This window comes from Thunnus albacares, chromosome 7 (assembly GCF_914725855.1).
Source record: "Thunnus albacares chromosome 7, fThuAlb1.1, whole genome shotgun sequence".
NCBI classification, from domain to species: domain Eukaryota; kingdom Metazoa; phylum Chordata; class Actinopteri; order Scombriformes; family Scombridae; genus Thunnus; species Thunnus albacares.
This window is the reverse complement of record NC_058112.1, coordinates 17,985,914-18,008,597: the sequence shown is the minus strand read 5'-3', so window position 1 is coordinate 18,008,597 and position 22,684 is coordinate 17,985,914. Positions and strand designations below refer to the sequence as shown.

The following is a 22,684-nucleotide window of genomic DNA, read 5'->3' as shown; positions in this document are numbered from 1 at the left end:
ATGGGAAAACAGTACTCAATGCTACCCATCAGTAAACATGTGTTCATGCTTGTAAAGGATGGGTGATAATCATTGGGCGTCTCCTGAATCTAGGACATTCTATCAACAAAAGTACTAAACTCTCCTTTTTCAGGCTGAAACACAGCTGCAGGCAGTGTAGTAGAGAGCCGCTGCCCAATGTGTTTTAAAGGACATATTACCTGTTGGTTAATGACTTTCTATGTTGAACTGTCCTTTTAGTGGAAGTAGGTTTTTGGGTCATTTTATGTAACAGGTTTCTGACAGAGATAGATTTCACCCTGCTGGCTTGTTTGTTGCTAGGGAGCCATGGACAGCCGATGACAGAGGAGGTTATCACCCAAGAGAAAAAGCTGTCCGTTATACTATTGTAATGTTTTGCCTTTCAGACAGCCTCCTCCCATGACTGGCTACAGGTCATCATCCCTGACCTGGGAGGTACCATGTGGCCTCTGTGACTGGCCCAAGTTGGAGATTATTTAGGTCACATTTATTGCATGAAAAAAAAAAGAAAAGAAACCAGCGAGTCAAGATCGCTCTCATGAGGTTTAATAAAAGAAGTTGCATCCAGTGTTTTTCTACTTTGATATATATTACATTAAATCAGATCAGGCTACATCTGGGAGAGATAAAACATGCTCATTACATAACACACCACTCAAATTAGCAATGCTAGCAGATACACTCAAGCATGTCAGAGTGTACTAGAGGGAACACTAAAATTGTTAAAGGTTAAAAATGACCATGACTTGCTTTTATAAAGATAAATGAAGGACTGGCTTGGTGTTAACCTCTCATTAAAAATGTTTTATTCCTCTAAACAATGTTTCTAATAATTTCATATTTTTTGTCTTGATTAGTACGTGAAGATCCCAGCGCCGACCCCTGAATCCCCCGATGGACTCAGAGTCTTCTCGTTCTACCTTTCCAGTGACAGCAAAGACAAACCTCAGTCCAGCTTCGACTGCATTCACCAGTATGTCTCAGGGTAAGCAGCACACATAACTATTTCAACAGTCGACCACGAATGGAATTCGTAGTAAATTTGGTGTCAGACTGCGACCGCAGGGCCTTACCAGACAGTGGCCTCTCTCTTAGACACTACAACAACAGACAGTACACTGTCTGGCTATATTCAAACAAGGCTACAATAACACCCAAAGGCCGTCATGCCACAAGTAACCTGAAAGGTGTGTCCAGTAATAATTGAGAACAGAGAGGTAGTGTTTGTGGCCATGCAGGGTCAAAGGGTGACATCAGAGCTGCTTTATTTCTCCTGGAGTATTTTACCCTTTTAACTGCACACTTGTTGTTTAAAGTTATGTTTTATAAGACAGGACTAGAATCTGCATGCAGAAACAAGTCACAGAACCAGTTATGTGTGTGTCAGACAACACCACATATTACAAAATTACAACAGCTAGTATCTCTAATGCTTGTTTTTGACAAACAGCCAGCTGATTGAGCTGAGCCAGAGAATTTGTAAGCTTAAACCCTAAAATCTTCTCTCTCTCCTCTACAAAGGGAGGGCAGGGATCACCTGGAGGGCCAGGGCAGCATTCAGGACAAGATCACAGTTTGTGCCACAGACGACTCCTACCAGACGACACGGGAGCGCATGTCTCAGGTGGAGAAGGACATCTGGAGCCGCTCAGCAATTGAGATCAAACCAGGGCCAAGTAAGCTATCGTCCAATAGCTGTATCTACATTCTATTGTACGCTCCTGCATCAGTTTTACGAGGCAGCCTTGAAGCACGTAGGGATCAAGGACAGATAACCGGAGAGTTTTCATGTTCCCAGAAAGCTTCTAAACTATTGCCTCTCACCATTTCATCCTGCTGATAATTGCCATATGGTGTGGAAGTTATCACATAATTGATCAAAGCACTGTGTTGCAATTATTCATGCAAGAGGGATGCATCTTTCTTGTAATTTTCCTTTCATTTTGACCAGATTGCTCAGGCACCGTGCCAGCTTGCCTGCCAGCACCATTAATGTGATTGAGTTTGCCAGAAGTATGTGCTAGTAACAAGTCTCATGCTGATCAGGTTGTGCCTAAAAATGTAATTACAGTGACTGGGATTTAATTCACTTTCACTTGATAAAATACCTCTAAGTATCATCTAAGGAGAGGCCACAGTTAACCTGGAGTGGTCTTGGCCTGAAATGAAGAACATCCATTTTGCTATTAATTTTCTTCTTTCACTAACCATCTCCATGCCTGAGCTGTGGTTTTAGTGTCATTGTCAATTAAAAAAAACATGCTGGGTCTTTATAAATGATCTGGCCATGAGGCTTCATGACATTTAGAGATCCTGTGTGAGTTTAAATGCTTGTGTTGATTATATTTTATGAATGGAAACCCGCTGTGCAGACCATCACTATAACATAATGTTTAAAGGTTTTGCTGTACAAGCCAGCTGTTGGGACCAGTTTCTACACATTACATGCCACACTTTGCTGCAGAAAGAGTCTCTCAGAGACTTTTACAAAAGAAATGTAATATATCTGGCACATTTATACATCTAGTAAATGCTGGGAAAGACATGGGAGTTCCTGGTTAGAAACATGCACTTAAAGGATATGCCATTTTATCTTTCAAGCATATAACTGTCCTCCTCTAGTCTTGGACAGCAGAAAGTGAAATAAATGGGTTATGGATCACAGTATGTGCTATATGCAGTGGAGAGCACACGGTTGTTTTGTGGTGACTGACTGTCTTTTTATGGTACAGTAATGCTACACTCATCAGAAAAAAGTCAATTTACCAACTCACAATTATAGGCTGCAGAGCAGAAAAATGTCCACAATTTAGACAATAATGTATGATTTAAAAATTCAGCAGTATTCATAGGAAAAGAAGAACTGACGAATAGGAATCTGAAATTTATGCACACGTGGTGTTGGAAACATTTGGTTTTTTTGAAATTAAAAAGTTATGAAGTTGTCCAATATATTATTTTAGTATTTAGTGTTGATACTCTGTTGCTAACAGTTGCTTTCTCATGGCTCATTTACATACAACGCTCACCACACTGTAAAGCATGTCAGTTATTCTAAGTAAAACATCACTGCCGTCGTGGTAAGTGTCATTCCACAAAAACTGCCTTGAGACTCATAAAAACTTCCCCTAAGCTGCATTAATTTATTACCCTCAATGGGTGTAGTTGCTGCGTGTTTGAAATGTGGCAATACAGGCTGTTTCAGTGCAGGGAGGATATTTGCCTAAAATCTTCACGACTTAGTCCAAGGCAGATGTTGAAACATGCTCCTGCAAGACTGTAGCAAATTTGCGAAGCAGATATAACAAGTCTCCTTTTGAATCTGAAGAAATGCTGTACACTGCTTTCAAATGTGAAATACAGCAAACTGTCTACAGCTTAAACATTGGTGCTGTAAGTACATGTGCAATGAAACTATGAAAACTAAACGTATGACAGTCTACCATGTTGTCCTTTAAGTGCTGTTAGTCTGCGACCTATAGCAACCTCCAAAGTATGGCTTAAAGTTGTAATGAGATTACGGTCTGCAGATATCTATAAGCACTGCTTGAAACTGAATTAGTTCTGCAACAGGAAGAAAGGGCCTCTGTGTGTTAGTTGCTTTAGTTTCCATGCTCCTCTGTTTACTCAGCAGTGGGCTAACCCTACTGTCAACCCTTTCACTGTTTTCCACTCGTAGCAACACTGCCTTTGCACACCAACACAAACGTGCATGAGCACAGTACCATTCAAGGTATTTATGTATGTAAATTGCTTTTTCAGATTGGGCAGAAAGTGCTACACATACTGTATCTGTTACGTTTGCATAAAGCAGGTTGCATGACAATTGAGAGATATAATGAAGATAAAACGTATTAGGTTGTCCCTTGTGCGTAGGCCTGTCTTTCAAAATCAGGGTGTGATTTGTATAACTGTCCAGAGGACTGGATTAGGAATGATATGTTGGCTTGGCTATTATAAGATACAGTCAACGTAAGTGAATCCTGTTATCAGATCAGTTATAATCTCTTTGCTCCTCTTTAGTTTTGTGTAGGGTAGGGACTGTATGGCCATCCAAAAACAGCTTTAGATTACTGCTGTGATAATGTCTTGATTCAGTATCACTGACCGAAGCAACCTGCACTTATCTTTCAGAAAATGTCATGTTTAAACTTTGCTGTGTGTCCCTTTTGTTTTGATCTTAGGTAAGTGCGTGAAGGTCCAGAGGAAGCAGGGTTTGGTATCAGGCTCAGATAGCAGCAACAAGCACTCCCCCAGCAACAAGAGGAGCCTGGTTCCCAGCCCTGTGGCACACAGGCCCTTGAGGGATCGTATCATTCATCTCCTGGCCTTAAAGCCCTACAGGAAACCTGAGCTGCTACTGTGGTTGGAGAGGGAGCGGGCAAGTCCAAAGGACAAGTCTGACCTGACCTCAGTACTGGATGAGGTGAGACATCTGGCACATTGCTATGTAAACACATTTTCGACTAATGATAAATAACCTCAAATGCAACAAGTAGAAGAAAATACCAAAATGTTCTGTTATTGTAAGTTTATATGAAATAATCTTAAAAAAACATAATTTGAGAAAAAAAGAAATGAGACATCAACATCTGTGTAAAAAGATTCTTAATAAGTGTGACTGGAGTCGGTTAAAACTTCAAACACAAACTAGTCCCTCATTTGCCATTTTTCTAATGATACTAATGAACAGAGCACTGCTGTACAGCTTAAAACTATGATCTGAAAATGTGATGTCAGTGAGTTTATTTCAGGCATATTTCCTGTGTTCACAATGTTTGAGTGTCCCACTGCAGTCATCAAGAGGGACTGTGCCGCCGCTGGTAGCTGTAATTAGGGCTGTGCTTTAATTATCTTTGGAGGAAAAGATTGTGTTTTGACAGGAGAGGGGTGGGGTGTCTCTAGCTGGGATCTGGCTACTTTCAGAATTGAAAGTGGTTGGTTTGGGTAGATTTGTATCCGCAGGATTAAGTTGTAGAAGGGCAGGGTTAAACTGTTTACCATGGAAACAATTCTGACCCATTGATTTGCAAACAGGTCTTGTTTTATTTAGACATAAGGTGGAGTTGCAGCACTGCAGGTTAAAGGGGACCTATTATACATTTCCTTATTTTCAGTCATATGTATAATATTACAATGTCGGATGTTCATATTAAACGTGGCCAAAGTTTCAAATAATGAGGTAAATGTACATAGAAGTAATCCCTGTGAGTAAAAAGCACCGGCTTCAGACTGTTCTGAATGCTCGGTTTCCAACAGTTTTTTCTACTTTCAAACCAAGCTGATGTCAACTCCATTTCTTTATATGGCAGTGTTTCCTCTAGAATTTTTTCAGGCCTAGTGGTATGCACTGGAAAAAACCCATAAAGAGATGAGGCACTCACATCACGTCAAGAGTTTCCTAGGCAATGACACAGAGGTTGACTCACGTTTCAGAATAGTGCTGCACAGAGGCTCCCAAAGGCAAATGATTATTGATTTCCAAATGAATGGATATTTGGCGTTTTTTTTAGCATTCAAGAAAAGATTTTATGGCCTGGTGAGGCCTCTCGTTGGCCTGGTGAGGCCTCTCGTTGGCCTGGTGGCCCACCAGGCCTGTACAATTGTAGGGGAAACACTGTATGGTCATCTGCTGCAGCACTTCAGCATGTGTCAGCTGCTCTCATTAGGAGTTCACTGCTCCGGTCCGCTAACATTATGGCATTTATGTGGCTGTTTCCTCTTGTACTATTCCTCCTTGCATTATTTCTAACTGATCTGCTGAACAAAGAGCTCCAAATATCTCCAGATCTTGTTGTGTCGACTGGTTTTATCAGAAGAATAGCGCCGCTAACGAAGCTCTGCTAAAACAGTGGATAACATTTAATTTCCTGTAAATTCTTCACAAAAGCTTTTAATATGAAGCACCAAAAGCAGGAAATGTGGGGTTTTAATCAGCAGTAACTTCATACGACTCTGATATGGCTGAAAGCAATCAGCAAACAGTAAAATAAGGCAGATATCTAAAAGTACAAACAGGAACACAGAGAGAAATTAAACTTCAAAGCACAGAGATTCAGTTAGAAGCTACAAAAGTACTGAGAGCTGAACACAGATAGGATAAAGATGTCAGACAATAAGCAGGTAATGAGCCTTACCAAACAGAGACATCCTGCTGTAATCTTTGTTGCTGCGGATGTTCACGCTGTCCACTCACATATTTCAGATCAGATTTCAGCTCCAACAAGTATGGATGTACTTGAGAAGTTTATATTTTGAGTAAAGAACGAGAACAAGAAGCGAAATCTGACTTCTATAGTTTGTTTATGCTGCCTTCAGAGCTGGAGGAAGCTTCCTAAAGCTGGCCAATCAGAACACAGTGGGATTTTAGGGAGTGGGGCAGAGGAGAGAGGAATCCAAAACGGCCTGTTTCAGAAAAAAAAGGAACTGTGAAGCTGCAGAAAGGGCCAGTATAAAATAAATAATGAGTTTTTTGAACTATGAATCATACAAAGCTACTCTAGTGGAGTCCAAAAATAAAAATATAGAGCTGGACATGAGCATAATAGGTCCCCTTTAACAATGTTTGGTGCTTTTACAGCCTCAGCTGATCTGTTTTCCTGAGGACTGTCCCCGTTCCGTTGCTTTATTAATATTGGGAATTATTGGTTTTTCAGGTTGGTAAGCTGAACCCTAAAGACCACAGCTACTCTCTGAAGGATGAGCTCTATAGACACGTCCAGAGAGACTGGCCTGGCTATTTAGAGGAGGAGAAGCAACTCATCCATAGGCTCCTTATCAGGTGGGTATCAAGTTAGCCATAAAACACAAAAATGAAAGTCATACAGACTCTTTAATGCTCTGCTCCACTGAGAGACTTAAAAATGTGTAAAACAATGTTCTACTGACTTTTTGAAAGGAATAGTTCAACATTTTGGGAAATATGCTTATTTGTTTTCTTGCCAAGCTTACTGCCTGGGGCCTGGCTGTTTCACCCTGGTTTCGATCTTTGTGGTAAGCTAAGGAAGTTATTGGCTCTAGCCTTGTATTTAACAGATACAAGAGCGATATTGATCTTCTCATCTAACCATCAGCAAGACAGGAAATAAGTGTATTTCCCAAAATGAACTATGCTTCAAAGTTCCTTTAGACTTTTAGAGACCCATTTGGGCAGATGACATAGAAAAGACTAAGGGATGGATGCATTTTGACAGTGTTGGCTTAAATACAGAAAGGCCACTGAATTAATGTAGAAGTCTGCTGTGATCATGCTGAAAGTGAAGCTTCTAAATGACTCCTTCTCTGCACTGATGAATCTCTTAATGGACACATCAAAGCAGAAGAAAATATTCCCGGCACTGTGTTGCCAAATAGCATTAGCATGGAAGGTTCAGAGTAGCAAGGCAGAGCTTTTCAGGGTGAGTTTCCTCCCTCGTACGTTTCCTCTGCCTGCCAGTAAACATGCAGGCCATGTGCTTCATGAGCATTTTGGAAAAAGTACAAGTCTTGTTGGCTGATTGCACAACCCCCTCTGTTCACAACCCCTGCTAAGTGTAAAAAGCTGGAAAATTGAAGTCATCAAATTGTTTGCCAAGTGTGATAAAACTGCGATAGCCTGTAAATTATCCTTTCTGGCTAACTCTGGCATATTTTCAGAAATGTTATTAATATGCACTATCCCTGTCAAATAAAGTAATAAAATGAAAAAAAAAAAATACTGTAAACTCTAGATCTCTTTTTCCTGTTGTTTATACTTGTCACAGTGGGTTCATCTTATTCAGGCTTTCTCACTACTGTTATTTAATTGATGTTAATGTTAAAATGGTTCCGAATTTCACACTAACTGTATGATTAAGAGAGCTGCATAAATCCACTGGGAGGGGAGTGACTTGTTGTAGTGGCGTCTGTATGAGGAAGGAGCTGTAGGAAGCAGATTAACAGAGAAGAGGGTTTGGTCATACAGAGGTTAAATCTGCTGCTATTGTTCTGTTCACTGGACTGTGTTCAGTCTTTGTGGTTGCCTCCTGTAGATTGTATCACCAGAGACACAAAACAAAAAACATACCAGAGAAACATGCAAAAAGCTTTGATTAAATAAAAGTCTGCCCGTTTTGTGTTGTAATGATCAGTTATTCTTTGGAAAAACTGCCACTTCTGCCTTTTCTCGGAAAGCCATGTCATTATAGAAGATAATTGCTCATCCACTTGCTCATCATAAATCTGCCAAAGCAAGCTTTATGACCTACATACTCCCTCTTCCTGTTTAGCTTCACAGCCCATTTACCTCGCAGTTACTGTCCAACTGAAGGTGCTGTGTTCTTAATCTTTCTGCAGGAAACTTCAGCCACTCCACAGTAGCCAGTTGAAGAGTCCTCAGTCCAACCATTCATTCCACAAAACTCCTGGGGACTCTCCTTCACGACTCAGTCCTGCCAAGAGTCTCTCTGTGGTAATTATTCACCTTGAATGAATTGAATTTTCCCCTACTGCCTCTTTCTCAAAAACTGAGAATAGATAGGGAATCTTCTATTGCAGATACACATTTGAATAAAGCTATTTTTTTGCTAAATCTTTCTATAATTACATTAAGTAGCTTGAGACTAAATACAGCTCAGACTGGAATTAAAGGAATAGTTCTTTCCTGCCAGGAGTTAGATGAAATAATCGATACCACTCTTGTGTCTGTATGGTAACTTTGTAGCTGGAGTCTGCATCTGATTAGCTTAGCTTAGCTTAGCATGTAAACTGGAAAATTGTCGTTTTTACCCTTAATTTTTTTTACGGATTAAACAAACAAGATATACAGTGTTAATTAGTGAGCTTTAGAGATGCTTTAGGTGGATTTTCTTGTCTTTGGACAGAGCCAGGTTAGCTGTTTTCTCCTGTTTCCAGTGTTTTTGCTATGCTAAGCTAACAGCTGCTGGTTCTAGCTACATATGCTCTGTACAGACATGAGGGTGGTATTGATTTTCTCTTAAATTTAATCTAATTTAATTAGTCCTTTAAACTAAAAAAATCTATTTATGCTCATGCTAAAGGCACTTTTGGCACATTGTGTAATATCCTAATCATGAATGCCAAAAAAATCACTGTGTTATTTTTACCTCTAGAAACGCCCACTGCCCTCGGATCCATCCAACTGTCAGACCCCCAAAAAGCAAAGACTATTAGACCACTGCTTGCCTCTGCAGTCGCCCTCTCATGGAGACTATGGGACCAATGGGGCTCATAGCTCCTCTAGTCACGGAAACACTAGTGTACACATCAAAATGGAGTTCGACAAAACCAACAATCATCTCCAGGGGTGCCCAAATGGTCTGTACTCACCGCACAAACTCAGCGGGTCATCTGCTGTTCCCAAACTGGAGAGGACAGGGCCAGCTCCTACTGCACCCAGCCCCAAGCCCCCACACACTGACAGCTCCATTTGCACTGACCAACAGTTCACCAACGGTCAACATAAAAAGAAAAGGTCCAAAAAGCACAAAGACAAGGAACGAGAGCGCTTAAAACCAGACTGGATAGAGACCAGTCCAGACCTGAAGCAGAACCAAGAAAATCTCAAAGGTAAATGGCAATAAAACTATAAAACTGTCTTCTCTGTAGGATTTTGTCACACTTCATGTATCCAATTGTGTTGTCATGAATCTGTTTTATATCATTTCCTCTGGCCAAGACATTATCAGCTTTCATTCAGCAGAAAGGAAAACATCCTCAAGTTTCAGGGTCCAAGGTTGAGTTACAGTTCTTGCTAGATGCCCACAAAAAGCAATTCATATAGTTTCATTATAGAGCTCAGTGAGTGTTGTTAGGACTGTAACACTTTCTCCGGCCTCCTGTCCTCATCCCCGGTCTAGTCTGTTGATGATTGACTGTGGAACAGCTGGGTGACCTACGGTCGAGCGAGTCAGCAGGCGGCATTGCCTCCTACTCTGGGCTGCTGACGTCACTGCCTGCCTTGGATCAGATCTCTTATCAGAGACAGTGATAAATGATTCTATCAGCCTTGATATGATGGGTGCATTATCGCATTTGCATTGACGGATTGCTTTAACTCTTTTTTTTCAATGTGTATGTGTTTTCTTCTACAGACCACAAAGGAGAGAAAACACCCGTCAATCGAACCGCAACAGAGGAACTGCCCGACTATTTATTGTGAGTTTTAATACACATTGGGTCCCCAATTGTTCATATGTTATATTCCCAGATACTGAAAGGTTTTCTGATTCAGGGATGGAAGTTCAAAAAATTGTCACAACATCAGTGGGTCCACATGAGTTGTTGTCAATATCATCTGTCACTGGGGAGTTTAGGTTTCAGAGTCTAACCCACTGTTGTTGAGAAAAGAAACCGACTTGTCCCAAAAGGGTTAGGTTCAGCTTCAAAACATTGACATAAATAGAGGGAAGTAGAACACATGTCTAAATGAGCTGTCACAAAGCTTCACTGAGAATGACTTTGAAAACAAATAATCTTATGTCTTATATTTATACATCTGGTCAACACATCATGCTTTTGAATCAGTGACGTGTCAGAACTCTCGCTCCATCATTCTGCAGTGCCATCTACTGGAAGATGTAGGGAAACAACTAAAGACCACTTCTGCTTTTAAATGACAGCTTTCAGTAAGTTAATGTTTTCCTCTTTCAGAAAATACAGCACCATAACAGCAGTGGAGCAGCGTCAACAGTATAAGGACGACTTCTGTTCTGAGTATGACGAATACAGAGCGCTTCATGACCGGATTGGGGCTATCACAGAGATGTTTGTTCAGTTGGGCTCAAAGATCAACACACTCTCACCGGGAACACAAGAGTACAAGGTACTGTTAGCACCAGAGGCCTATGGCTCCATTTTTAGTAAAACACCAAACAGAAAACAGATCAGAAACATTGCACTTGTAACACCTTTTTTTGTATCTTTTCAGCTTATGGAGGACCAAATACTACAAAAGTACAAAAAGTATAAGAAAGTAAGAATTATTTAAACTTTCAATTTCAATTTCATGTAACACTTGGAGCATCATACATTGGGCCTTGTGCAAGAACCATTTGTATGAACATATTCATTCTTAAGTTGCATGTACAAGGGATTTAAGAGAACTATATAAAATAAATTTTCTTGTAATTGAAATTTTCGCTCGGGAAAGTACGAAATTTGCGAGCAGTCCAGGTCTGTTTTTACAAATCATGTAGATAGTCTGCCTTTCTCATACTGCTTTAATATAAAATAATTTGGAGTTTAAATGTGTTAGGGAATCAACAAAGGAAAAAATTCAAGATTAAAATAGACGCAGATGTAAAATTTATATTCATGTGTGCATCGTGGCTTGCCAATGTACTGAAAGGTTCATCAGCAGCTTTTCTTTTTAGGTTTTATTGGCATTAGTATTTTGACAATTTACAATACATCTCAGTAGTTGTTGTAATGTCACCTGAACTGGAATTTATTCTCTTGTCCATCTCCATGACTGTTGTGTCCCATTGACCATATTTTGGATGTCTAACTTGTCAAACCATTCCTTCTTTATTTCTTTCACAGTATGGCTTTGTAACGTCACAGCATTGACTGCTGCAGAAATATTTTCTCATTTTTTGAGTAATACTACAAGCCTACTGACACAACTACATTTGCTACGTATTCATCTTGAAACTTGTCCAGAAATGGAGCAAAACATGTAGCCTTATATAACAATTTGGGAGTGTAGACTATGCTGATGATCATGTCTCAAGAGCACACCTACTCTATTCATGAACAGCGGCATTCATGAGGTTGAAACAAGCAATTTAAGACAGTTTGCATACTTGGAAACTGAAAAAAGTAAGAGAAGTTTAGGATAGAAAATATGATAATGTTCTTGCATGAGGCCCATTGTGCTGGATTTTGATGTGTGTTACTGAAAGTTCACAAGTGCCTCTTTTCTTTTTCTCTCTTTTAGAAGTTTCCTGGGTATCGGGAAGAGAAGAAGCGATGCGAGTACCTCCATCAGAAACTGTCGCATATCAAAGGTCTGATCACAGATTATGACCGAGCACAGGAACTCTCCTAGTAACTGGCCTCTACCTTCAGCAGGGTGTAATATGACTGGACCAAAAGACTCGTACTAGACCCAAAGACTGCCCAGCTGGGTCCTAGAGTCGCTGAAACACTATTCACTTTACCCCTCCGAGTGTTAATGGAGTCGAGGAGCGAGGTTGTCTTTCAAAAATGAGCTAAGACCACTGACTCGTGATCAAATGTTGCCCTTTAACAGTATGGTTTTCAACAATGATTATCGCTGTAATGGCTGGATATTGTTCTGCTGTAGAAAAGGCCAGATGACACAGTGAAAGCCAAATCCATTTTTTCTGAAATGCAAAACAGATGCGATCCTTCCTGCCTAATTGCATTTTTATTCTATTCTTTATCTTGTCAGAACTAAAAAGTGTGGATTTATAAAAAGTATTAAATTTATGGTACAATCAATCTTAGGGGAAACAAATGCTACTAAAGTCTTTATATTTAACAAACAAAGGAATCTGTTTATTTGCTGTGTGTTGATAGAAAGTCACATGTTGACACAACACATTCAATCACATTATTAATGAATTAGTTACAATAAAGGTCACATAATGACAGTAATATGGTCAAGCCATAAATTTTGATTTCATCTTGTGAAGGCAACACAAAATTTGTCATCCATACAAAACCTATATTTCAGCAGGACTAAGACACTTCAAAGGTTTATCTCAGTGTATTACTACGATCACAAAATGTAGAACATGCATTTTGTGGATAGGACCAGTTTCTTTGGACTTTGATCATAAGGATTGTTATCATGTAGCTTTCTGCCATTGTCCTGTTCATTTCTAAGAAATGTTGGAATGCCACAAAACCACTCCTCCCAGTGCCGTCATGCTGGTTTCAAGATAGTGCTCGTGCACAATTAGTGTCAATTTCACCCACATGTAGCCTACCAAGAATTGCCTTTTCATTATGTAAGGAAAAAACATTATCAACTTGCGTTTTTCTCTCATCTTGTGCTTACAAACAGGTTTGTTTTGTAAATGAATGACTACAAGTTGCTCTATGAAACACACTTTTTCACTTTACATGCAGTTTTAAAACCTTACGTGTTTTTTTTTGGTAATCAACCTAGTCCAAACGTTTTCATTTAGTATGATTCTGCTTTGGTTGAAGTCTTGATGATATTTAATATGGGATTTAGTTGAATGACGGTAATTCACTTCAGTGAGTGTTACATTTTGATGTTATTCTGCTGAATGTGATAAAGATGCCTTTCACAAATTGGACTGTGTAATTTTTAGCCCCACAGAGAAAGCGTGGGGAGGATGTCGGCCTGCTGTCGGCTAGGTCACTCGGTTCAAACCACTTTGGTTCAGTTGGGTGTAAGAAGCAGGCCGACCTCTAGGGGCTGCTAATGAGGCTTTTAGACTTTCTGAAATGATTTGTACCCAAGCAGGGACATCTGAATAACCACATGTATTTTTATTTCACCTTAATTAGCTGTGGCCTGAAGTAGAAGATAGTGATCAGATTTCAGTGTTCTCTCAACCTTTGCATCATGTAGCTGTACTCACAACTGTTGTCTTAATAATTGCTTGAAATGGGAAAATGAAGCTAATATTTGCCTTAACATGTATGTCAGACATTTCCAAGATTCTGGTACCCCTGTTTTGAAATGCTCTTCGTTTAACCTGCACAATTTAAAGTATTCTCACACTATTTGTTTAAATGTCTTCTAGTTTGAAGGAAAATTCAGTTACTGGATAGTTGTTCTGTTTTTTTTTTCTCTGTACATCTTAATAATGTTACAATTCTTCCTATTTTGTCTCTGTCAGATAATCATGAACTGTAGAGGAATTTAATTCACTGTCCAATCCTATCAAGCGCCACTATCAAAAGAAAGAATTATCGCAGAAATCTATACAAAATAATTGACTTTGCTTCTCTTGATTACTCAGTGCAAATACTGAGTGGGCTTACTGTCACATATTTAGCAGCTCTTTATGCATTTGAACATTTTTCTTTCTGTATTCTGGGATGTTTGAAGGATTTGAGACTAGCATCAGTTGCTCTGTCTTGGCACATATGAAAGTTTCCAAGAAAGGAATATTTATTAGCACTGACTATTGGAAAATGATAATTGTAAGTCCAGATTCCATTTCTGAGCATTAAATGGCCTGAAAGCTTAAAAAAACAAAGCTGGATTCTTAAAACTCTGGTACACTTAATGGCATGTTTTCATTATTCTGGCTGTTTGGATCTCTTCTCAGGACCAGACCTCTTACTCTTTTGATTCTTTTGGCAATACGATTTTGATGAGCTTAGCAAATGTGCTACATACTGTCGCTCCACCCAACTTGAGAAAATGTCTGATCAGTCAACATAACTGAAAACACCTGTGTTTTGTTTTGTTCTGGTACTGGAACTGGAAATCAACAGTTCATTTGTATCAGAAGACAAGAGCGCAAGGCCAGCTCAGAAACACAAAACAATTTATTTCAGAAAGGAATTTGTTTTCATCCTAAACAGAAAGGTACTGACACATTTTTAAAAGTCATGGCAGGATGAAAATGTCTACAAAATACTCTTTAGACCTTCAAAGAAACAATTTAAAGAAAGAAAAATCAGATTAAGGGCTTCCCATTTACCACTAGAGTGATACTGATCAACTGTATGCTAAATATGTAATCAGACAAACTGCATCGTGGGGAAAATATCAGTAATTGTAAGATGATCATCGTACCAGTCGTGTTAACTTGTTGTTTTTGGGAAACCACACCCTTGGTGAAAGGGGCTTCTCAAGTGCTAACTGTGATGTTTTTTACTGTTGCAGGAGCTAACTACTGGAGGTGCCTTTTCATTCAGAAAGCAGAGCAACTCTGCATGTAACTATCATTGGTATTCTGGAAAAAAGAACTTGGGCTAGCAGTATTTACACAACTGTAGTTTCACACTGTTGCCACTATTCAAAGTGCGTGGAGTTGATATCAGATTCCTTGTATAAAGTGTAAAAAGTACAGGGACATGATATCATATTTAATTAGAGCAATTTTCCAGTTATGAAAGTTTGGCATTTTAAAAATGCAAGGTTTTCCAGGACACCAATTAAACTGCATCTAATGTTAGCTACTTACATACATGTATGTTTGAAAGAATGGCCTGGATTTTATTTTTATTTTTTACTTGCAGCCTAGCAAACTGTTTCCACATGTTTCTTACAGGTGCGCTTAATTGGTTTGTTGGTACTGGAAAAGCAAGTCCTAAATGGAAATGTGAAATCAAACATTTTGTCTATTATAAATCACTGCAATTGATCTACCTAGGAGAACAAATTTCTTTATTTATTGCTTTGTATGTGTTTGTTCTTTTATGGGATTCGTCTTTGCATAGTTTGTTCATTCTTTTCACAGCGAAACTCAAAGTATGGTGAAAGGGAAATGGAATATATTTTTGCAATTTTTGATGGTGGATGCTTTATCACAATGTCATCCTCTTGAGAAAAGCTTTCAGAAAAAAAATGTATTGTTGTCTCAGTAAAATTGAAAATAAAGCTCTTTTCAATTTGACAATGTGTCATGTTTCCCCAAGAGGGCAGCGTTACTCTTCTGATAAACTGAACAACTGTTTTCCATTCATCACTACACAGACAGCATTAAATATATGAATAAGTTGTTTGTTTGTTTGTTTTTTAAAAAAAAAAACACAATTCTAAATTATTTTTGTTTATTATTAAGTGTTTTATTAACATTTCAATCAACTGTGACAGTGAAAACATTAACTCATCTGAACTGCAGCTTTTAAGACTGAAGCTGTCGTATTTAGTAGAGGAAGTTGGTAGTTTCTGTGTCACAAAGTTCAAAAAACATACATAAACACACAATTACCAGACAACATGTTAAGAATGTAATTGTAAACACATTATTTAGGTGGATTTGCTCTTAAAACTAGTAACACATTTTGCATAGTTTTTATTTATTTATTTATTTTACAATCGCAGGATTTTGTACTCAATCAATTCTTTACATTTTTCTTTAAGTTAACATAATTATAACCTGCTGAGTGTCAAAGTCCAGACTTTGAATGGCATTATGAAAAATAAATAATGAGAGGGAATCCCTGAACCCTCTGAAAGAACTTTTGGCTGAGAAGCAGCTTATTCATCACTTGAATCGTACAAGTAAAACTTTTAGCAGCATTTTATCACAAAATAGAGAGCAGTGAAAGACGCTAGATTTAAGATGACTACGCCACCCAGAGAGCAGTGAAAGACGCTAGATTTAAGATGACTACGCCACCCAGAGAGCAGTGAAAGACGCTAGATTTAAGGTGACTATGCCACCCCGATTAACAACTGAAGTTTTTCTAAAAGAAAGGTGCATTACAGCTTATATCAGTAGGAAGCCCTTATTTTGCAAATACAGTAGTTAGAAAATTGCTGGTGTGATGGACTGTGTGGTGCTGGAGAAGACAGGGATGCAAACAAAAATATATAAGGCTACTATAAAAACCTGATTTGCTCCCTTTTACCTGGTGTGTAAGTCCATAACTGGTCCCCATTGAATGTCAAGTAAAATTTGTGTCTATTTCAAAAGATCATGTTAAATTTTTTTTCCCAAAACAATTCAGTTAAGTCATTCTCGACACTTGCAAGCCTTCAGTTATTGCTGGCTTGTGTTTGTGTAAAACCTAAATGCCAAGTAAAGCATTGTGCTGCTTAATTACTTTGTGCACCGGGTAAACACCAGTTAACCACTATTACAGCTCCAGCTAGATGACACTAAGTCGTTTTACAAACCAGTATGTTGTCATAAACCTTTTTATCTGCAGCTGGTCAACCTGTAATAACCCTCATTATCATGGTTTGATTTTTAACTTGGGCTGTACGAGGGTTACAATCCCAATCAGTGAGGATATCAGGCCACAAAATCCGACCACTCCTGCGTTCGACTGGTATATCCCCAACCTGTCTAAAGGGATGGTGAGATCACAGATATTTTTCACTGCGTCCAAGGCAACAGCGGGATGTGATTTTAGGCTCTCCAACAGCAGAAAAAGAAAAGCATCCAGCTGGGGAATGACAACCTCAGCTACTTCCGGGCTCTCATTGAGATGCAAATCCATTTTCTGTTTAAAGTGTTTATCTCTTGCTCTCTGTACCATTAACTGGGCGATAACATAAACATCTCTGGTCACACTCATAACTAGCGAGAAGAGGTAGAAGCGAGAGGCACTTAGACTCCAACGTTCCTTGTCGATATCACGGATAAGGCCGACATTTCTGGCCCAAAGTACATTGTCACAGATAAAGTAGAGGGCGCGGTTGATGTTGGCCACAGTAAGGCACAGGCACAGCACTCGGTCAGAGAGTTGCATGGTTCGCTTAGCAGCCTCAATGGAATTTATTGTATTTCCCAGCCTGAACACTGACAAAAGGAGGAAGAGAAAAGAGGATATTAGAACAGAAATCTTAATATGAAATGTCAGACCAACATTTCATTGTGGCAGAATACAGTTAAGCTACATTTAAACCAAACTACAATTTTATCTGATTAAATTTGTCTCTCTGAGGGAAAGAGATCATTATCATCGTGTGCCTATATACTGTAATCTATTCTGACTCTTTCTTGCATTCTTTGCTATCTGAACCCTTCAGAAACCAAGTTATTGGCATCATCACAAGCCATTGTCACAAGTCAATTCACCTCTTACAAGCTGTTTTAAACTGTGAGACCAGCATGTCTCTTTCATCCACAATTACTCAAGCCAGGCAGCCCAGGCATAGAGGCAGGGAAGCCCTGTGGCTACAGCTCTGATGAAGAGAGGAGATAATTAAGTGGCGCACCAACAGAGCCTGGCCTAGTTCTGTGGCCCAGACTTGGCCCTGATACAGTTCTACTGCAACAGCATCAACAGGGACAAGGCATTGCCTGACCCTGCTCTAAGGCAGCACCTTATCCTTCATTTTCATGTCAGTCTCTGAGATTTTAAATTCATATTGAAAGCAGAAATTGTGAAAGTTCAAGAAGTTTTAAAATTCACCCTAGGTTGTAAAGTACAGCTATCCTATGAGCTGTCAAGGCCAGTCGTACGGTCATTAGTGTTACAGCCACAGTTGGGAAAAAAAACTACAGACTTCAGAAAAAGCGTTGATTTATTGGTGGCATCGTATATAAAAAGTTTACCGCAGCATTTTATGGTGGAGGAGGGTCCCCTCCCCTGAAATGAAAACCACCTCCATCACGAACATCTTAAAAATGTTTACAATTTCATGAGATAAAATATTAACCTTCGGTGAAAAAAGCTGAGGTGCTTTTTCACACAGCAAATGCTATTTTTTTTAATTACTTAGAGTGTGGCTAATGTTTATTCTGTCATCTATTTAATGAGACAAGATATGTAGAATCCGGGTGGCTTGTTTAACAACTTCCTAGGGTAAAATCTAGTGTCGCGGCAATAGGGTTGAAACTTACGCAACAAAGTTTTGCATTTTGCTAACTTCAGACACACATCCTTCTTTAGTTTCATCATTATATAAAATGTCACAACTTTTGCTGACTTTTAATGACTTCATATAATCTTCAAAAACATTTGCGTGTACATGTTCAAATTGTAAAATTTTTCCCTGATTTTCATGACCATGGGAGCCCAGTGCTCTGCAACATGTAACTGTTATGTGAAATAACAGTAAATAAAAGTAGATGTACTTTACCAGTAAATTGCCCTTATGATGAAAGTGGTAGGTTTAATCTATTACATTAAAGAAACAACATTTCCCAGAAAAAAGGTGTCAGTTCCAACATTTTTTCATTTCATTAAACGGGTGAGATTATTGAATTACTGACAACAGACTGGGCTTTATGGAACGTGGAGAAAGTCAAACAAGTAAAACTGTGACTCAGCTGCTTTCTCGTTGGCCTTAAAGAGTGGGCCGTCAAGAGCTAATACTGACCTTGTTGACGAGATATTATTGTGTTTACAGAGAAAATCCGCAGTAAGACAGGGTTTTTGAGGGCAATGAAACAGTGGAAAGAAAATTTCAGATCATTATGAGGCAGACCACGGTGTTATGATAATATTATGCAAACGTCAAAGGGATGGACTAATGGAAAAGAAGGGAGCCTTTTTTTCCATTGCATTTGTGCACACAAGACTATAAAATGGTGAATCTGGAGGATAACTTAACTTGACTGAGAGTCAGCAGAGTGGCTCACCACATTATTAACAAAGTAGTGGGAGAGTATCCAGAAAAATTTAGTGAATGAGGCTGTCGCAAGAGACAGAGGGTTGTAAAAATGGAGAGCTAAATTAGTCAAATTATTTTGTTTACTGATAAAATGATCCAACAACAATTTTGATAATAAATCATTTATCAGGCAAAAATGACCAACATTTGCTGGTTCCACCTTCTCAAATATGAGGACTTGCTGCTTTTCTCTGTTTTATAATATGGTAAGTTGATTTTGGACTGTTGATTTAACAAAAACAAGCAATTTGAGGGTGTTATTTTGGGCTTGGGAAACTGTGATGGATATTTTTCAGTTTATAGACTAAACATTGATCAAAAAAATGATCAAGGGATTAATCAATAATGAAAATATTCATTAGTTGCAGCCCCATATGGTCCAGTTATTTAAGGAACTCCTTGTTTGTTTAAAACTTGGATGTGTCAAGATACATATCAGACACTAAAAGAAGAATTTTGAGGGTAGAAGCAGAAGATATAGAAAAAGTTTTTAATTTTAGTAACGTTAATGCAGTTATACTCACATTTACGTCCAGCACTCATGTTGGCTTCCAGACTTTTAAGTTTTGCCACCAAGTCCTTTGTTTCTGGGTTGTTTCGGAGTAAGTATCTCGACAGCGCACATGCATATTGGGTTGCCCTGAAATTAAAAAAATATATATATATTTAAAGAAAGAAGTAGAGGGGGGTTGAGAAACTTTGCTCTCTATCAATCGATATCTCTCAGCTCGTACTGTCTGCGCTCAATACTGTAACTTCACGTCACTTTCTTCTACGAATAAATGAACCTACCAGCACTTAGAACCAAGTCACAAATATTCTAAACAACTTACCTGAAAACACGGTCCCTTCCTTGACTTTGATTTGTAAATTTTACAAACGCGTCCATGGCTGAATCCAATGAGAACAGGTTGTTCTAGTTAGCTTAGGCGGAGGTTGAGTTGCTCCTCGTTGAAACACGGAGACACGTTAAAAATCGTCGCTACCGTTGGCAGATTGTCAGTTACTTGTTTTCAGTTTAAATACCGTCAGCAATGGTGGTTCCTCTAATGTTGTCGATTAAAATTCAAGAAGAGACTCGGGAATTTTGAAACTTGGTCCAAATTACATTAAGCTAATTTCCCAGTCGGTTGTGACGGTACATGTGTGACACCTAAACTTACTTGTTTCACTACGGATATCTTTACAAACGGACCAAAAAGACGAACGGATTTTGTGGACGGACCAAGGTGTTGCTATCGGTTACTATGGCAACTGTAAATTTAATGGTCGCAGAAAGTTCACAAACATGATGAAAATGACCATTATGCAGTTTTAATGGGTTCAGTAAAGCAACAACAAGGAAATTATGTAAATTTAAATAGTTTGCTTGCTTTTTATGTAAATTCCCTTTCCACCATAGCAGTTGTTTTGACTCTTTTATATGCAAAATATTTAGTTTTAAGAAGGCAAAACACCATTATAATTGTTGTATTTATTTGGACAATGTACAGTTTTAAACATAAATGTTAACATTTGATGTACTGCACCAGAGTTAGCTTAAAGCTAATTTTCATCTGCAGTCCCTTACAATTAAAACATATATCAGCACAATAACAAACAGTACAAAGCAAAAAAACACACAGGACACATTATACAAAATACAAGGCGGAAGGAGGAAATAATACCTTCTACTTCAGTGTGTTCCGACTTCTGTTGGGGAAAAAACTTCTGTGTTACCTTTCAAAAGAAACCAAAACCATGCATGTACTCCAAATGGTTCAAGAGCAGTTTTCAATTTACTTTGGGTAAGCCTGGGACAGGCGTTTTAGCCTAATTTTACAGGAATTTACAGGAATGGTAAGGGGTTAAGTAAAAGAAAATGCACGTTTGTCAAGATATAAACAAAACAAATGTAGACAATGCTACACAAAAAGCTTACTGTAAACTAGCTACTGATTACCACCGACATATTAAGCCCATAAAGATGTATTACAGGGATTTTACAGAGAGTTTTTGGGATGCTTGGAGGAGAAATTAACGTTTGCATACACGATGAAAAACTGATATATGTACCTACATGTTTTAAACGGAAGGGGGCAATGTGGCAATTCTTAAACGGGTGCAGTCATAGATAGTCCAGTCAAAGAATCCGTTTTTTTTTTTTTCAACTTTTGCTTTTATACCACGTTTTCATGTTGGACTTTCTCATAATAGTTGGGACTTGTGGTACAGTGGTAGCCTACAGAATAAAGATAGTCATACTTATGCTAATAAACTAGCTTATACTCAATGTTGAAAAATATATACTTGTAATTATTCTTAAAACATACAATGATAAGATAAGATACACTTTATTATCCCCTCAGGAAAATTTATCTCGGGCTCAGCATTACTGCATCACAAAACATTTATCTCTCAAACATACTTACTTTCTTACATACCTTACATCACTCATACAAAAACAAACAAACAAACAAACAAACAAAACACAATAAAACCAATGGCATTGATAAAAATCACTACAGCTTATAATAACAGGAAAGTAATATTGCACCAGTATTGCACATTGTAGTAGGATATTGCACGTTCAACATACGACCAACAACTGAAGTATTGCACATGTTAGTGTACACATTAATAACTGATGATTACAATGAACTGTTGGTTTCTTATTGTGGATAATGATGACAACACAAGTTTGACACAGACATTTTTCTGACCTACTATTAGTCAAATAAGCAGGTATTTGTTTCCCAAACGTAATAATATTCCATTTAGCAATAAAAACATTTTTAAAAAAGTTGAAGCTTTTGAGATTGGCTGCATCTTCTGACAATATAACAGTAAAACGCTCAATCAGTAAGGATCATTAAGGTTAATACAATCCACTATTCCACCACTGCCAATTCAGCCCCTGCCACATGGCCCCTGTCTTTCCAAAGGCAGAGATTCATTTCTGTATATGACTCATAATAATGTAATATCTGAGCAGAGATTAGTGACAGTTCACATGAATTGAATGAATGAGGCTCTCTACTGTGAACTGGGGGCTCACAGCTTGCATGTCTAAAGGTTGGAGGACAGCCTATATTTAACTTACATGCACCATTTTCAGTGACATCTCCAGTGTCCCTCTTTTTATATTATAATAAGGGTAAAATATTACCTGCCAATCAACCACAGAGGGTGACTGCTATTGTCCCAGCATGAATGGCATCCATAATCCGTATTTTTCAAGTCTGATTCTTTACAGTTCAGATGGCTGGAAAGGAATTTTTAATGGTCATCAGAGTGTTTGTTATATATTGTTTTAATGAAAATGACCATCAGCTTTAATTATTTCACATTTGTTCCAGAGAAATCATTCACTGTTGTATGTCGTGTGGCTCAAATATACGACGATACCCATGAGCCTCAGTTGCTGTTGCTATTGAGACCATTGAACCCTGGATA

The 22,684-nt window shown here is 38.5% G+C and overlaps 3 protein-coding genes across 4 annotated transcripts in view; 1 reads left to right on the top strand and 2 right to left on the bottom strand.

Moving 5' to 3' along the window:
• Positions 1-15,572, top strand: part of LOC122985292 (RNA polymerase II elongation factor ELL) — a 30,691-nt gene extending 15,119 nt beyond the window's left edge. The window contains exons 3-12 of the mRNA XM_044355835.1: positions 879-1,006; positions 1,543-1,697; positions 4,206-4,447; positions 6,678-6,802; positions 8,335-8,449; positions 9,111-9,567; positions 10,092-10,155; positions 10,651-10,822; positions 10,928-10,972; positions 11,939-15,572. Coding sequence (XP_044211770.1) covers positions 879-1,006; positions 1,543-1,697; positions 4,206-4,447; positions 6,678-6,802; positions 8,335-8,449; positions 9,111-9,567; positions 10,092-10,155; positions 10,651-10,822; positions 10,928-10,972; positions 11,939-12,049 — 1,614 coding nt within the window. The 3' untranslated portion in view covers positions 12,050-15,572. The remainder of the gene's footprint in view (positions 1-878; positions 1,007-1,542; positions 1,698-4,205; positions 4,448-6,677; positions 6,803-8,334; positions 8,450-9,110; positions 9,568-10,091; positions 10,156-10,650; positions 10,823-10,927; positions 10,973-11,938) is intronic.
• The window catches only part of fkbp16 (FKBP prolyl isomerase 16), a 70,747-nt gene extending 50,891 nt beyond the window's left edge, over positions 1-19,856 (bottom strand). Inside the window, exon 1 of one of the 2 annotated variants that reach the window (XM_044355843.1) lies at positions 19,774-19,856. The gene's annotated coding sequence lies outside the window, so the exon portion shown is untranslated. The remainder of the gene's footprint in view (positions 1-19,773) is intronic. The other variant, XM_044355840.1, reaches the window with a different exon arrangement.
• On the bottom strand, positions 15,974-20,456 carry pex11a (peroxisomal biogenesis factor 11 alpha). The gene is made up of 3 exons (XM_044355846.1): positions 20,083-20,456; positions 19,774-19,889; positions 15,974-17,429 (listed from the first exon to the last, which is right to left on the bottom strand). Exons 1-3 carry the CDS (start codon positions 20,136-20,138, stop codon positions 16,861-16,863), a joined length of 741 nt encoding a protein of 246 aa, XP_044211781.1. The 5' UTR covers positions 20,139-20,456; the 3' UTR covers positions 15,974-16,860.
• Between the last annotated feature and the right edge of the window lie 2,228 nt (positions 20,457-22,684).

Bases quoted from the DNA above. Each gene is read 5' to 3' on its own strand.
- pex11a (XM_044355846.1), bottom strand. From the start codon at position 20,138: ATGGACGCGTTTGTAAAATTTACAAATCAAAGTCAAGGAAGGGACCGT. The intron at 19,890-20,082 runs GTAAGTTGTTTA...TTTTAATTTCAG, and splicing joins GGAAGGGACCGTGTTTTCAG to GGCAACCCAATATGCATGTG. The intron at 17,430-19,773 runs GTGAGTATAACT...TCCTTTTGTCAG, and splicing joins CATGAGTGCTGGACGTAAAT to TGTTCAGGCTGGGAAATACA.